We start from the raw sequence: 17,366 nt of genomic DNA, 5'->3' as shown, positions 1-17,366 counted from the left end.
GTTCTCTAAAAATGGGAAGGAAAAAAAAAGGTCTCATCAGCCCTTATTTTCTTGGGGGGTGAGGGGTGGGGGAGGGGCATTAATACAACATTCTTGTGTTCACCTGAATTTGACCAAATGTAGCCATCCTGTTTAAACTGGTCCTGCCCTGTTTGGTAGATCTGTAGACTCACTTTGTTTTTTTCCTTGGAAGGTTCTCAGCAGTAGTAAACCTCTTTGCCCGTCTGTGTTCCGATCTCAGTATCTCTTTATGCTGCCTGAGACTGTATCCCTTAATGTCTGCCTCCTACTACAGGAAGGGTTTGGCGACTTTAACTGTGTGCTCTTCTGTACCTAGAACATAGTTGGTATACCGTCACTAGTCAGAACTTTGGGATAAATGAACTCGTAAGACAGAAAAGCTGGCTTCCCGATGCCTGCAGAATGCTGCACTGTACTTGCAAGAGCCTGCCTGTCTGTGTTCCCGGTGGGCCAGTCTGTTTCCCCAGCTTGGATTCTGCCGGGTTAGGGCATGGAGAAGCCCATTCTCGACATTTATCCCCAAACCTGGTGTCTTTGTGATATTTAGTCTTGACCTAAATTCTGCTGATACCTACTTCAAAAAAAAAGCACGTTCTGAAAGCAAACCTTTTGGGCTAATTTACTTCTTCCCACCCTAACTCCTACCATTCCCCGACCCCCCCCCCCAAGCCTGCAAATGGCAGGTTTGCACCTGATAAAACAGATGCCGTGTGCAAAGCAAAACAAATGGGAGAACGCTGTGTGTCTTGGCAGCGCTCCTTTCTTCCTTTGCCTATTTTTAAAGCAGAGCTTTCCTGGGATATAATTTCCTGTATGGTGTGGCTGATATGGCCTACTTAGACGCTCACAGCCTCGTAGTAATTGAAATGCAAGCTTACTGGAGATTTAATAGGGTTTCTGCAAAGTTTTCCAGGCTCATACATCTTAAAGATTCAAAAAAATATAAGAGTGTTTACTTCCAAGTCGTGTGTAATTGCTATAGCTTTTCTAGGAAACCAGTTTTCTTATTCTAAGAATGTTGGAGAGCGCAGCAAGGAAGACTGGCTAAACAATACTTGAAAGTTAAAATCAGACATCTGGGCCTGAGATTTGCTGTGAACAAGGAACATAGGAGGGACAGGCCTTTGGGGGACGGCCTGTTAAAAGGCCCAGAAATGACTCTAAACTTCTGTTGAGTTTCAAGGGTGACCTCATTTTTAACTGACTGTGGAGGTGATAGGAATGGGCATAAGGACCGGGGCCTGGCTCTGGAGTGCTTGTCACGCGGTGACAGCTGAAGCTGTGTGTAGTTTTAGGGTGGAGGTTAAAGGGGGAGTCCTCCGAAGAGCTGTACTCCTCATTCCCAGCACCCTCTGCCTCCCAAGTGCTGGGATTAAAGGCATGCACCACCACCGCCCGGCATAATCAAATGTCTTATGCTCAAGTTTTCTAGAAACAATTTCATGACCACGATGGGGTCCTTACAACAATTATAGCCTAAGCCACTGTTAAGCATAAACAAGATTGTGTAACTGGAGCTGGAGAGTTGTCTTGGAAGTTTAAGAACACTAGCTTGCTCTCCCAGAGGACCCAAGATAGTTTGTCCTACAGATTTAGAATGCCAATTGGTGAAACCCTTGGCCTTTGTGAAGTAAATGGAGCGTTCCCAAGCTCCTGGAGCTGCAGCCTTGTGCGGGCTCCCAGTGAAAGTGCTTGAGAAACATTGACTTTGAAGTCCCTGCTGTCACACTACACCTAGAGGCTGGGCCAGCCTTCCACTCATCTGGAGGCAGGACATTACCAACTGTAGTGTCAGTGGAAATGGACTTAAAAGCGGAGACAGGAACGGTTGGTAGTTTCCATTAAAGGAAATGTTGCTAAGAAGTTGGAGAGAGGCCTAGCCACCTCCACCCTAATCCCTAGTGATGGAATAGTTTAAAATCACAAAAGCTCCAACTACCAAAAAAAAAAAAAAAAACAAAAAAAAAAACCCAACAACCCTGCTGCCTCCACCAGCTATATTCTAAGGCATTCAGTGTTCTGCCTCTTCGCCTCCCCACCCACCGGCTCTGTTCAGAAACCCTAACTTCTCCAGCAGCAGAAAACACATCAGACCATGAGAGAGAGAATACAAGTATGTAGTCGACTGATTAAAAATCTGAAATAGTAATAAACATCACAGTTTCTAGTTTTCGGTTTATAGCTTTGAAACACTTTTTAAAAAAAGGGGGGGAGACATATTCATAGCACAAGAAGAAATATTGACTAACAAAGTAGCACACACACACACACACATACACGCACACACACACACACACACACACACACACACACACACACACACACGGTGTACCTTTGAAGCTATGCCTCTCCTGGTGTACACCTGTAATCCTGGCACTCAGGAGGCCAGAGCAGGAGGGTCAAGAATTTGAAGAAAGCCGGGCAGTAGTGGTACACGCCTTTAATCCCAGCACTTGGGAGACAGAGGCAGGCGGATTTCTGAGTTCTAGGGTCAGCCTGGACTACAGAGTGAGTTCCAGGACAGCCAGGGCTACACAGAGAAACCCTGTCTCGAAAACAAAAACAAAAAAAAGAAAATTTGAAGAAAGCCTGTGATAGCTAGTGAGCTTGCTCTGTAAGGAAAGGAGAATAAAATAAACAATAAAGCGAAAGAGTAAAAGTATTAGAAAGTACCAGAGAATTAACATTCCTAAGAACTATTCGCTTGCACAAGCCTAACAGAACTACAGCACACCCTGGATGTAATGGTGCCTGCCTGTGTCTCTTCCATGGGAGGCAGAAGCTGAAGAACCCTGAGTTCTTGGACTAGTAGTAGACCCTATTTCAGAATAAAAACAACAGCACTTGTAAGATGAATGTGGAGAGATTAGCCCACGACTGACAAAGAAGAAGAGAAATATGCTGAGGTCACAGGCGTCAACTGAGGTCTGTACACAGCCCCAGACTTTCTCCTCGGGAAGAGACCTTCATCGATTGGCCACATCCAGCTTGTCCCGGCGCCCAGTCAAAGTGCTTGGGAAACATCAGAGAAGTCCCTGCAGTCACACAAGGAAAGCACTCAACTACTTAGAAATTTTACTACAGAAAGTTGTTTCTTTCTAAAACCTAAGATCTGTGGGGTTGGCTGGAGAGATGGCTCAGAAGTTAAGAGAGCTTGCTGCTCTTACAAAAGACCCAGGCTTGGTTTTTAGCATTCAGGTGGCAGCTCACAACTACCTGTAACTCCCATTCCAGGGGCTACACACACACACACACACACACACACACACACACACACTGGGAAAATACACATACTTGTAAAATGAAAATGCCTCTTTTAATTTTTTTAATGAGACAGTTCCTAATTATATCATGTGCAACTGACTTTTCTCTTTTCAGCTGAAGGTCACATTCATTAGGCAGTCAATTTTTTTTTTCCTACACAGACACCAGAACCTATCTTTTGACTCCTAAGCCACTGACGTTCTTCCATGGCTTTCTGACCCCCAGTCCATAGCTCGTGGCTGCAGGAATCAGAATGCCAGGGAGACTGGCCTAACATCGCAGACGGTTCTTAGAGAACATGAAACCTGGCGCTGTTCCTGAAGAGTCCCGCCAAGACCAATCCAGTCTTTCCCAACAACCTGGTACAGCTTGGAGGACACACAGAAACCATCAAGGGGCTGTCAGGACAGGAGAGTGATACTGTTCAGAAAGCCCAAATATACTGAAATATGTTTTAGCTTCAGCTGGGTCCTCCTTTTGGCAAACGGAATGGTTAAGTAAAACAAAAGAAATCACTCTTAAAGACACAAACAAACGAACAAAAACCACTTATCCTGACACTGCAGGTGAAGTATGGAAAGACTACTCAGAGGCTGCCGATAAAGGCGGGGTTGAGAAATCTGTGTTTTGTAGAATCATGGTGGCTTCCAGACATTCCAGCAGGTTTCTTTCCAATGAAGATCTGACTTCAGCAGATTGTATGTATCTGGGGACAAGGAGGATTCATACATACAACCGGGACTAGTGTGAAAGTCAGCCAAGGATGCCCTTGAACTTTGCCTGTAGCTCCTAAATGCTGAGGTCACAGACGTGAACTGAGGTCTGTACACAGCCCCAGACTTCCTCCTCGGGAAGAGACCTTCATCGATTGTCCACATCCCAGTAGCCCTGGTCTTTTAGTTGGAGAAACAACAGAATATTCTTAATGGACTTCAGGGAAGAGAGTCCTGACAAGGTTCCCTTCCCTCCACTGTGAAAAGCTGATTGCTACCAAGAAACTCCGCTCCTTCCCCCACCCATCCCACCCCCCACCCCCAAGGGCTGGTCTAAAAGCCAAAGGCTCTCTCTACTGCTTTGAACCTTAGGATGATAGTAGTGGTTGTTTTCATTCCTTTTTGAGACAGGATCTGACTTTGTAGACTAAGCCATCTGGGAACTTAACTATGTAGCACAGGCTGGCCTCAACTTCAGAGACCTCTGCCACAGGTGGCTCTTAATTTTATTTTAATGATGACATACCTAAAGAGTGTTGGGAAAGTACGCTTGCCTTTTAAATGATTACAGTGCTTATCCGAGGAAAACATGTTCCTCTTTTCTCCAGACCTTAAAGGTCTCTCTCTTCTTTCAATGTCACAGAGTGTCGCCCTTTGTGCTGGCTGGTACTGTGAGAGGAGCTACACTGAGCAGCTTCCCAGGGCGATGCTGGGCTTCAGAGTCTGCCTGCATCCCCCTGGGACCTTATTAAGATGCAGATGCTAGTGTAGTGGGTCTGGCTGGACTTGAAATTCTGCCCTTGCAGCCAGCTCCCAAATAAAGCCAGGGTCTGAGCATGGCTCAACCCTGACCCCACATCCAAAGATTGTACTTTTCAAAGGCTTGACTATCCTCTCTCTCTCTCTCTCTCTCTCTCTCTCTCTCTCTCTCTCTCTCTCTCTCTCTCTCTCTCTCTCTCTCTCTTCCTCTCTCTCTTTTTCTCTCTCTGTCTCTTTCTCTCTCTGCACATTTTACTGAGGGCTAGGGGAATCTAGAAATCTACCTGTTTTGAATCCTCTAGAGAGGTGTGTGTGTGTGTGTGTGTGTGTGTGTGTGTGTGCAGGCATGTGGCCCTCCGAAGATTTCTCTGGGTTGGTTCTTTCCACCTTGTTCCTGAGGTAGGGTCTATCATGTTGTGTCACTGGCCTGTGAACTCTGGGCTGGCTTGACTGTAAGCTTCTGGCTTATTCTGCCATCTCTGACTCCCAGCTCACAGTAGGAGTGCTAGAATTGCAGATGCACCACACTGCATCTGGCTTCACACAGGGGTTCTAGGACTGAACTCGGGCCTTCAGACTTGCACCCTCAGAATGTCTCCCCGGCCCCTCCAGAGAGATTCTCATCCACAGCTGGGGGGGGAAATTGTCGGTTTTGAAAATGCGGTATGTAAATATATATTTTTTTCTCTCATATGCAGAATCTAGATTTAACTCTGCGGTGTGTATGTTTGTGGTGAGAAATAGCCTTTTTAAGGGAGGAAGGAAACTGGGGGCAAGAAAAATTACTGGAGTAAACAAACAAAGCCCAGCAGGAAAGCAGCGCCCTGAGTCCCATTGGCTCAGTGAGTGACAAAGGAGGCTGCTGGCCAGACGTAATGGCACAGCCTTTAATCCCAGGACTCAGGAGGCGGATCTCTGTGAGTTCAAGGCCAGCCTAGTCTACAAAGCAAGTTCCAGGACAGCCAGAGCTATACAGAGACCACGTGGGGAGGTGGGGCGGGGGTGGGGCGAGGGTAGGGGAGAGGAGGGGGTGGGTGAGAGGAGGAGAAGGTGTTGCGGCAGACAGCCTCCCAACACATACCATGCACCAAACTGTGTTTCTTAAAGTTATAATAAATTCTCATGTACAATTGGGCACTGGCAAGTTATTTGTTTTAGGAACACGTGGATCAATTAACAACGTGGAAACGTGGAATATAGCGAACAGTTTTAACACAGTTAACCACAAAATACAAGTTGAGTCAGACTTCCTCCTGGTTTCCCTGTTTTGAGGCTGGCCTGGTGTCTGTGGGCGAGGCTTCCCCTTCCGTAGCCATCCCTTCGTGCTGAGGTTTCCTCTAGAGCGGTGGTTCTCAACCTGTGGGCTGCGACCCCTTTGGCAAACCCCTTTCTCCAAAAATACTTACGTTACAATTCGTAACCACGGTGGCAAAGTTACAGTTTGGAAGTAGCAGCAAAAATAATACTATGTTTGGGAGGAGGATGTCAGCACAACATGAGGAACTGTGTTAAAGGGTCGCAGCGTCGGGAAGGTTGGGAACCGCTGTCCTAGAGGCTTGGCCCTGACTCCAGGTCCCTGACTCAGTGTGGACCTCCGTTCCCTCTCTGAGATAGAGGTGCCTTTAGAATAGTATCGTCCCTTGGGGTAACTCAAATGAGAAAAGTAGTGGTCCGAGATATTGGGATGCAAAGGAAGAGAGGAACACGGGGTACAGCCTACAGATGTACCAGTCTCATCTCCAGGATGGTCAAAGAACGCACTCTGTTCCCGGGGATTGGCTGCTCCATCCCACCCCATCCCCACGCCCCCCTTAAAGCCCTGAGAAACTCTGTACAGTGTTAAACTCTGTACGGTGTCTCTTATAAATCTGTATTATCGCAAATAAATCAAGAGGACTTTAAACAAAGGTGGGAGGAGTGAAGCATGAATTCCCAGCCAACATGGAAGGAGTTATCTTGGGGCGAAGAAGCCGTTCTTTCCTTCCCATGTGCTCCTGGGAGCAGTTTCCTGGATGCCGGTCCTGTGTTTTGTATCTTGTTTTCAACACTCTTTAAATTAATTGTCGTCTAGTTTTGAAACGTGTCTGCACTTTTCCTTCTCCCAAGTTTCTCAGACACTGAGGAGATCAGGGATGAAACACACAGGGCTCCTGCAATTCTTTGGTCCTGGACAGAGTAACGCTGTCCCAACCAGAACCGTGCTACGTCTGTTTCCGTTTCCTTGGATACCAGATGCACCGGCCTTCCACATGCTTTGTCCTTCAGAGCACCGGGGTCTGTAAGGCTTGGGGCAGCTAGAACCAGAAACTGCACGTTACTCAGGCTGCTGTGGGTTCAGTGTGAGACTGTGGGACTCCCACCCGGGAGTCATGGTAGGCGACAGCAATTAAAACGCCCACATGAGACACAGTGGGCAGAGATCCACCTCCAAACAGAGGTAGCCCAGATCAACGCTAACCATTGTAAACCTGCATTCTGTCCGTGTTCATCAATGATGGCCAGGGCTGAAAAGATGTTTCAGTAGGTGACCAAAGTTCTATCGCAGGAGCCCGAATCAAGGAACGAGGAAAGAGCACACAGACTCCACGCGTTCACTTGCAGGCTCTACCCAAGCTAAATCTAACTTGACTAGCTTATTTTCTACCATGCCTCTGACTTGGCACGGCTCTGAGAAACATCCCATGGCAGAGCCATCTGGGTTGAATAAAAGAGGGAGGAGGGGTTTTTTTTTGTTGTTGGTGGTGGTGTGTGTCTTTTTTTTTTTTTTTTCAGTTTGATTTCTCACATTTTGTCCCTCTTTGTTTTAAAGGGGGAGAAAATTGTTGTGAAATAACCAAATTATTGCGTAATTGTTCACAAAACAGAAGAAATCTTTTTCAGCTCTCGGCTGTCTCTGAGGAGCCCTCATCTGAGAATTTCTCCATCACCCCCCCCCTCCCACCCCACTGTGTACTTGTCGTCCACAAGCTGACTCAACTGACCAGCTAATAATGGCCAGAAAATAAAGTTCTCTTTGGGTGGTCTGAAATCCAGCAGTGTTTATTTCTTTTTAGATTCAGCAAAGTTTGGGGTTTTTGTTTGTTTGTTTGTTTCCCCCATTGGAGCATAATTAGCATTTATGATCTGAGTTTTACTTCATGGTTCTAATTGAAATAATTAGGCATAAGTGAGGGGGTTTTGCTTTTTTGGTTTTTTTTTTTTTTTTTTTTTTTTTTTTTTGGTTTTAAGACCATCATTAGTAGCTTTATAATTCAGTGAATCTGTAGTTCCAGAAGGTTGCAGAATTTCTTAGTGTCTGATAATGTAGAAAATAATTGACAAAATAATTTTTTTTTTTGTATGCTACCTTGCCACTCATAGTTACTTGTTTAAGTCTCACCAATTAAGACCTGACTTTTGGGCTGGAGAGATGACTTAGTGGTTAAGAGCACTGACTGCTCTTCCAGAGGTCCTGAGTCAATTCCCAGCAACCACATGGTGGCTCACAACCATCTGTAATGAGATCAGATACCCCTCTTCTGGTGTGTCTGAAGACAGCGACAATGTACTCACATAAGAAATAAATAAGTAAATCTTAAAAAGACCTGACTTTCTTTTTCATTTTAGTTATTATTATTACTGTGTATGCACGCGTGATGCGCATATACGTGTGGACACATATGTGCCTCGGTCAACGTGTGGCAGTCATAGGACAACTTCATAGAGTCAATCTTCTCTGTCCACCATTGTGTGGCTTCCAAGGATGGAACTTAGGTCATTGGCCTTGCTCTACAAGGCAGGGGCTTAACTGACTGGGTCCTTCTCTTCTTACCGGACACCAGACCTTAAATTTTAAGAAAGAAGCCAGGCCTGGTGACTCCCATAATCCCAGTGCTCAGGAGGGCAGCCATTACTCTTTGGCTTCATAGTTGAGTTCCATGTCGGCCTGGCCTATAGATCTTCCACCAGAAAACAGAAATTGTTGAGTAGGATTGTTCTATGCCTGCTTCACCAGGTGCAGGGTCCTGGGAACATAGTGGACAGGACAGGTTTCATCTTCTCTCCCTCCTGTTTCAGTGAAATGGCTGAGGCAGGTGTTATATAAGCCAACTACAGTGCACAGATTTATGTGTGACCTTTGTGGGGGGGGCAGGGGGAGGGGTACAGGAGGAGGGTAGGAGCTAATAACTAGGAGAGCCTTTCCCCTGTTATTCAGACAAAACAGTGAATAACACATAGTATATAAGGATTTTAGTAGTTATATGTGGATTAAACTGTCTATTCTAATTATATATCTTCTTGTATTCATACCCTACCGTGGAAGCTGCCTTGGAGCTGGAGAACCTTGCGTTAACAGTTTGTGACTCTTTTATGTCAAAGCCTTTGTGCACAATAGACCCAGAGTAATATTTGTCAAATCAACTCATCAGCTCCATTTTTTTTTCCTAATCACACACTGTAAGTTAGTACAGTTGTATCATCATTGCTATTATGATACCACTCTAGTAACGACATAACAAGTTATATAAAGGAACAATATAGGGGGAAAAAATGTATCTTAGTTAATGCGCGCCCATTATCCATGGCTTTTAAAACCCATAGCATGTGTTTTTAAACCAGAGGTGGTCTTTCCCTGCCCCCTACCCTGCCCCCACCCTCACCCCCATGTTTGTGGGCCGTGTCCTGATAGTCCTGCTTCCAGTTTCTGCAATAGGACTCAGGAGGGAGGTTTCACAGTTACATGGCTTCCAGTGCTTGGATAAACAATAAAAAATTGTTTGGTTTTTTGTTTTTTTGTTTTTTTCCTGAGGATATAGAGCATTAAAAACTTCTTTTGTTGAAAAAAATGCTAAAAGACCCATGAAATGGACCCACTTCTCTTTCGGCATCAGGATCATGTAAATGAGTTCCCATTAAATGGAGCGAGGTCTTCCATAGTACATTTCGCCTCTGGGTGTGTTCATTTTACTGTACTGTTCGGGCTTTAAATGTCCTCTAATCCCTCTGGGAGAGGGAAGCTAAGAACGCCATCACATGACTGTCTGGATTTTTGAAATGCTGAGGCTTATCAAAACCTTATGGATTTGGAGCAATAATGAAGTGAGTGCTGGCTGGCAGTCAGGGAATGACTGCCCACGCACTGTGTCACAGGAATGTCACTTTAGGGGCTGTGGTTTCATATCACAGGTGACTCTCTGACCTTTCAAAGAGCTCCCCTAATTAGGGGGGTTCATTGCCTTGGCAAATGAATTTCTTTTACCATCTGAATGATGTTGAGGTTCTGTTTGGGCTGAGGATATAGAGATAGGATGTTCCAGACGAGGAGAGAGCAGAAGAGAGCGAGAGACCAAAATGTCTGGACTAAATAGGGGAGAAAGAGCCCCTGGGGGAAGGGCAGCCGAGCCCCTGGACTGGAAAATTTAGGGTGGTGGACAGGGTATGCCCAGGTAGGAACTGAGGGATGCTGGGAGAACCTGGAGGCCTGGTCTGATCTGATATGTAAAATGCACACCACAGTCCTTTGTCCCAGGGTCCAAAACCAATCACTTTTTAAAAAGATTTTTGAGATAGGGTCTGTGTGTGTGTGTGTGTGTGTGTGTGTGTGTGTGTGTGTCTGTCTGTCTGTCTGTCTGTCTGTCTGTCTGTCTGTCTGTCTGTGCCTGTGTCTGTGTCTGCATCTGTCTCATTCTTTCTGAACCCACAGCTAGCCAATTCAGCCAGGCTGGCTGCCCAGCCCAAAGAACTGATTGGTTTTGCCCCCCTACCCTCTGGAATTGCAGACTCACGTCTGCACGGCTAGCTTTTCTGTTTGTTTGTTGGTTTTTTATGTGTATCAGTATTTTGCCCGCACGTGTGTGCATCACATTTGTGCAGGCTGGAAGATAGGGTTGGACCTCCTAGGACTAGCGTTGTAAGCTACCGTGTGAGTGCTGGGAATTGAACCCCAGCCTTCTTGATTGCTGAAGCATCTCTCCAGCCCCCAACCTGGCTTCTGTAGGTGGGTTCTGGTGATCCAAGCCCAAGTCTTCATCCTTGCATGGCGAGAGCACTTTGCCAATGAAGCCGTCTCCCACAGCCTCTTGATAAAACCTATAAGCATCTGATTTTGTCACAGGTGTGTAGGTGCCCTCCCGAGGAAAACAAACCAAGTGGAGTGGAGCATTGGATCAGCACCATTGGCTGTGTTAACTTGACCTTTAACCAACTCCAGGTGCCCCGCCAGCCTTTCCGAATGGATTTACTTGCCACTTGTTGCAAGGCTCAACAATTTATCTGATTTTTCCCCCCTAGTGAAGATGATGAGGGAGGGAGAGAGGTGCTACTTAAACTCACATAAGCTGGCAACACATGAGGAGAGTTAACATGCGCAGTCAGAGCTGGGCAGTCAGAGCCGGGCAGTGGTGGCGCACGCCTCTAATCCCAGTGCTTGGGAGGCAGAGGCAGGTGGATTTCTGAGTTCGAGGCCAGCCTGGTCTACAGAGTGAGTTCCAGGACAGCCAGGGCTGCACCCTCCCGTTGTTTCCCTGATACTCCCTAGAGCCCCTGAGGATGGTGTCTGTGTCTCCATCACTGCCGGTCATTAGCTGTGCCCCAGCTAGCCCAGAATAGGCCCTGGTGGGTACATAGCTAATCCTAGAACCACTGCTCTGATGGCCCCATTCCTCAGTTCCCGGAGATTAGAGTGGTACCTAACTACAGGCTCAGACGCTTTGATTGTGACATGCAGCAAAGAACGTGGTGACAGGGGGATATGGGGATTTATGGGGATTTATTCTGTCCTGTGTCGGCCTTTTAGGAAGCAAGGAGTCTTCCCCCGACAGCTCTTGAGCTCACACCTTCAGAACTGTGTTCCTTGCTAGCCAGCAGGAAGAGGAGAAAGCCCGAAGGTACACACCAACCGTTCCAGGTTCTTCTCAAAGCCATGAATGGCGTCTCGGAACACACGACCGCCCTCCTGCCCCAGAGCAGAGACAGAAGGGTCCACCCCTTTAACCCTCTTTCCTGTTTCCCACATCAAGACCTCTTACCTACACAGCAGGGCCTTTCCTTCCTCTTTTCCTTTGTCCTCATAGAGAACGTGTGCCTGCTTCTTCCTTGCAGGCTTCCTTCTTCTCACCTAGATTCCTTAGATTATTCTTATCCATCTCATCTGATACTGATATTCTCATAATTTCAGTAGCAATGTCATCTCGTGAGAATATTAAAAGCCTGTGGGTTGAAGCTGCCAGCTGTGCCTCTCTTCTTTACTGAAGTTGCATTTATTTGGTTCGTGGGGATACGCCTGCGCTTGTTCCTGTGTGTGCCGTAGCGCACACATGGAGGTCAGGGGACAGCTTGCAGGAAGGAGTGTCTCTCTTTCTACCCCTGTGGGTGCTGGAGCTGGAAGTCAAGAGGTCATCAGGCTTGATGACAAGCTCCTTTATCCCACCCCCACCCCCACACCCGAGCCAGATTTCGTTTGGCCAGTCCATCCTTGTGTCTTTCCGCATGCGTTGGATACAGTTGTATCAGTTCGTGTGGTTGCTAATGATGGCAGCTCTGTCCTTAGTAATTAACTGTATCATGTTTTATATGAAAGATGAGTCAAAGGTGTGAGTGTGTGTGTGAGTGTGAGTGAGTGAGTGAGTGAGTGAGTGAGTTCAACTTAGTGCTTGTAGATGTGCCTATTGTCTTGTTGGAGTTGTATTTCTTAGGAAGATGCACTTAATGTCATTTGTGGCCATTAAGTGGGCTACCTTGAAATGATTATGGAGCTGGACGTAGTAACGCTCACCTACAATACCAGTACGTGGCAGGGGGATCAGCAGTTGAGGATCCTGCAGAGAAGAGGAAAGAGGAGGAGGGATGGGCATCCTATTAGACATTATGAGTAGTCTGGAGGTAACTTCGCGTCATCAGGAGGATGTGCCACGGTTATCTGCAAATGCTAAACCGCTTTATAGGGGAGACGTCAGTGAGAGTGACAGCAGACTCTGGATCTTCGGGGATTGAGAAACGTTCCCTTACAGACGCAGAAGGGCCTGTTGACAAGCATAGGACAGCCAAAGTGACGGGTTTATTAATATTAAACACTAACGCTGCACTTTGTTATCAGTATTTGTATCTGTTGTTAAAACTATCTCAGGTCTTCGTCTTCACATGTCCTTAGGTACAGTTTTATGAGCTGCCCCCCCACCCCCCTCACCCCCCCCTCCATCTCCAACCACCTCCTATTTTTTTAACCTTGACTTTTGGCATTTCCTCTGGGAAAAACCTTTAACCAAGGCTGGGTGGCCTTGAGGCGCAGTTTTCATAAGACTTTGCTGAGTAATCGTTCCGTGTAAAATCCCAACTAGATCCATTACTGTGAAAATCAGGCAAGGTTGACTTTCTCTGTGGTCACTCCCCTGAATACCACAGGCTCACTTAGTGACATTTAATCATTGCCTAAGCTCGGTGACATGCAAGGTCCATATTTCTGATAAGAATTAAATCCCCTTAATTCAGGGGGCAGATTGTCAAGGAATTCATTCACAAAAGGCAAATTCATACCACAGGGCATATCATAGGGTTTTGTTTATATCGAATTATAGCCAATGCCAGACATGCCTGTAACCTCAGAAAGCTGAGGCAGGAGGATTGTCACATGGATGAAGCCAATTCTGGCTACAAAGCAAGACCTATTTAAGAAGAAGAAGAAGAAGAAGAAGAAGGAGAAGGAGAAGGAGAAGGAGAAGGAGAAGGAGAAGGAGAAGGAGAAGGAGAAGGAGAAGAAGAAGAAGAAGAAGAAGAAGAAGAAGAAGAAGAAGAAGAAGAAGAAGAAGAAGAAGAAGAAAATGCAGTCAGTACCACAGGGAGAATATGTAGAATAGATTGTTGATGTAGTTTGGCGATGGTTTAGTTTAACAACAAAAAGAATACCTTCTTTTCTTCCTTTGTAAAAGGAAAAGAGACAATAGACCTAGCGAAGAAGAGCACTTAACTGCTCTTGGATAGGACTCAGTTCCTACTACCCATGTTGCGGTTCACAACTGCCTCCACCTCCAGTTCCAGGGGTACTGTCTCGGGGTCTGAGAAGGATCAGGGCTTACGCATCCTAGGTGAGGCCCCCACCACTCACTACACCCCAGCCTTGACTTACATGTTGTTGATGTTGCCTGTGAGGTAGTGAGACAAACATCTATCTATCTCAAAACCGAGCTGTTCATAAAGACATATCAGAACAGGGCCCCATGCCCCGTGGCACATATGAAAATGCCACAAGGCCACACAAGTTAGGTGTGTGCTAACTCTCCGTAAGAATATTTTCACTTAGCTGCTTCTCAGGGCACTGGCACGGACCAGACTGAAGGAAGCAGTGGGTTTGACTGGGCTCCTCCAGTTTTCCCTCGGTGTGAGGTACAGCTCTCTAGTGCATCCCAGAGTCAGCCAGCCTGGATCCACTCCCTGGCAAACTGACCCTGAGAAAGTCCTTTCACCTCTCTGCCACTTCCCCTTGACAGAAGCAATTGCATTCCCTAATAATATAGAGGTTAAAGGCATTATTGCTATATTATATACGCAGCAGTCCCAAGTCCAGCGGCAGCCGTGGAGTTGCGTGTTTGCTTATATTGTTGAACAGGGAACCAAGCAACCAACCAACCAAACAAAAAGCCTGAACCTACTTGAAAGAAAGTATATCTGCTGGTCTTGAAAAACAGGTATACATCTGAGAGATTGAGTTTAGGAATAACTAACGTGGTATCTGCCCATGACAGGGTGTGTAGTGCCAAGAGGCAGCCGAGGGCAAAGGACTAGTGAGGGTGCCCTCCGTCAGCAGGCAGGAAATCGGGATCTCCCAAACTGCCGCTGTACCCTGGGTTCTCACACTGCAAGACTGAGTCTACGGATTCCTCAGGAATGGAAGTAACCATCCTACGATAGGGCTTTGATCTGTGAACAATTTCTGACCGTAGAAAAAAATCAAGACTACAAATATTTATTTGTTTGAGGCAAGGTCTCACTGTGGAGCTCTCGCTGGTGTGGAGCTCGCCATGTTATCCAGGTTGTCCTCGAATTCAGATCCGCCTGCTTCTATCTCCCAGGTACTAGGATTAAAGACATGCATCCTCGCACCTAAATAAATGTAAATATTTAAAGGCCAATGAGCATCACATGTCATCGTGTCTTGGACCATTTTATATATGTATGCATTAAATATTTCTTTGATTCTGGTTACTTAGTGACATTGTATCAGGCCTCAGAGATTTGCTCTTGATTCTGTTATCCTAGAAACTTGGAGTAGCCGTGCCACAAACTCATACATAAAACCCGTTAAAAACTGAACCACATCTTCTGTATTAGACCCCAATCTATTATAAATCTGGAGATGTGTGTGTATTTATATACAATGATTCAGAGCAAATAATTTATTTTATCCGGGCTACTATACAATTCGCTGTGTAGCACAGGCTAGACTTAAACTTGAAGGGAATCCTCCTGCCTGAGCATCCCAGATGCTGGGATTCGGGTGGGAGGCCCTGCAGTCATCCGAGCCAGTTCTTTCATGGGTGCCTTTGTGACTTTCAGGTCCGCTGGATGATGTACTGGATAGTCTTTGCCCTCTACACTGTCATTGAAACGGTGGCGGATCAGACACTTGCATGGTAAGTTCCACGGCTCCAAAGGGACTCGGGTACTTTCAGGTGTCCCGAGTTCTTATTCTTAGCTTGCCCCACTTCCCACCCACCCCCATCCCCCCAACACCAGTGAAAAGTAGATCAGAGGCAACATAGTTCCGCAGCATCTTTTTCTTCCTCGGTTTTCCCCCGTGACAACAGCGCTTTCTGTTGGAGCCCGCCCTCACGAAGGCAGCTAGCTCACTGTGCTAATCCCTGCCCACCTCCCACTCCCACCAGAGTCTTAAAATAGAGAGCTTGGCTGTCGTCATCCGCTTTTCCATACTCATGACTTCAGACTGTTTTTCTCGAGGGCTTCCGAAATGACTCCTTCTTCCAATCCGCAGCATCTGGTCGTAGCCCTCCCTCCCTGCCCAGCCCCGAAGCTCAGAGGCACGAACCTGAAGACAGACGTCACACACGTCAGCAGCCACGGGGACTCCCACCCACTCGGCAGCCTCTCCCTGGCGGCTCTATCCAAGCAACAGGAGACATAATTACAGCATGTTCCTTCCCTCATTGAGTTCACAGTTTATATAGGACCCATACTCAGGAACTTAATCTCCTCACGTGGTGTTTCCGAGTACCTTTGCATCCAGCCATACCAGAGAAGTCTCTGTAAGCCTGACTTTGGCTACTTTGTGGGTTCTTCTTTCTTCCATCCTTCTCACCCTGTCAGCCCCCTAACAATAGAAAGGAGAGAAAAAGGGGGTAGAGGGGAAAGGGGCGATGTTATCCTTACACTACTTCCTGCTGATTAGAGGCGTTGAGTTCCTTGGGGCAAGTTTGATCTTTGTCATCCCAATATCTAATTTCTTCTTTCTTGTTCTCTGCACACAACTACTTAACAAAGCGAGACTAACAGCAACCAGCCAGCAACCCCGACTCCTCTCGGGGGCCCTAGCATTCATACACCATCTGAAAAGTCCCCAGAATTCCAAATGTCACACTCTCGCAGAAAATATCTGCAGCTGACAAGACCCACCCCTGCTAGAGTTCCCGGCAAGTCATAGTAGGCTGCTGCGGACAGTCTGAACCAACCCCACGTCTCACACCTGGGGTTAAAGCACAAGTCTCCTTTTTAAAAATGAAAGCCGGGAACTTTGCCCATGTTTCCACTTCCCCGTGCACCCTAGACTAGAGCTGAAATTAACCAAGCTCTCTTTTCTTTATCTGGGGCTACTAATGCAAATGGATGGATGGATAGACAGACAGACAGACAGACAGATAGAGCAAATGGATGGATAGATAGATAGATAGATAGATAGATAGATAGATAGGTAGGTAGGTAGGTAGGTAGACAGACAGATAGAGCAAATGGATAGATGGATAGATGGATACATAGATAGATAGATAGATAGATAGATAGATAGATAGATAGATAGATAGATAGACAGACAGACAGACAGACAGGCAGACTGATTGATTGATTGATAGAGATAGATGATACATGGATGAATAGATAGATAGATAGATAGATAGATAGATAGATAGACAGACAGACAGACAGACAGACAGACTGATTGATTGATAGAGATAGATGATACATGGATGAATAGATAGATAGATAGATAGATAGATAGATAGATAGATAGATAGATAGATAGATAATCAGACTGCAGTACCTATAGATAACCACTTGAACTCAGTGATCCCTTTCTATTCCTTCCTGTACCTGCTTTAGCCCATTTCTGGTCTCATATTCTCATAGAACATTGCATTATGTTGTCACATAGAGGAAAAGTATACATCCTCAGACTTCAGTATTCTTTTTTTTTTTCCTTTTTTTTTTTTTCCTGAGACAAGGTCTTCTGGGATTGCCAGGGTAGCCTTGAAGTCACAGAGGCCTGCCTGCATCCGACTGCTGCATGCTGAGATTAAATGCAGGGTTCACCACACTTGGCCAGACTTAAACATTCATTCTTAACCTGTCCTCATTTATGAGTTAGTACTAAACAGGCACGCACACGCTCGCAAACACACACACACACAC

At 46.2% G+C, this 17,366-nt stretch overlaps 1 protein-coding gene across 1 annotated transcript in view; it reads left to right on the top strand.

Moving 5' to 3' along the window:
- Positions 1–17,366, top strand: part of Reep3 (receptor accessory protein 3) — an 86,257-nt gene that overhangs the window by 39,698 nt on the left and 29,193 nt on the right. The window contains exon 3 of the mRNA XM_031348644.1: positions 15,285–15,361. Coding sequence (XP_031204504.1) covers positions 15,285–15,361 — 77 coding nt within the window. The remainder of the gene's footprint in view (positions 1–15,284; positions 15,362–17,366) is intronic.

This window comes from Mastomys coucha, unplaced genomic scaffold (assembly GCF_008632895.1).
Source record: "Mastomys coucha isolate ucsf_1 unplaced genomic scaffold, UCSF_Mcou_1 pScaffold3, whole genome shotgun sequence".
NCBI classification, from domain to species: domain Eukaryota; kingdom Metazoa; phylum Chordata; class Mammalia; order Rodentia; family Muridae; genus Mastomys; species Mastomys coucha.
The sequence above is the reverse complement of the archived record's forward strand: the minus strand, read 5'-3'. Positions and strand labels throughout refer to the sequence as shown.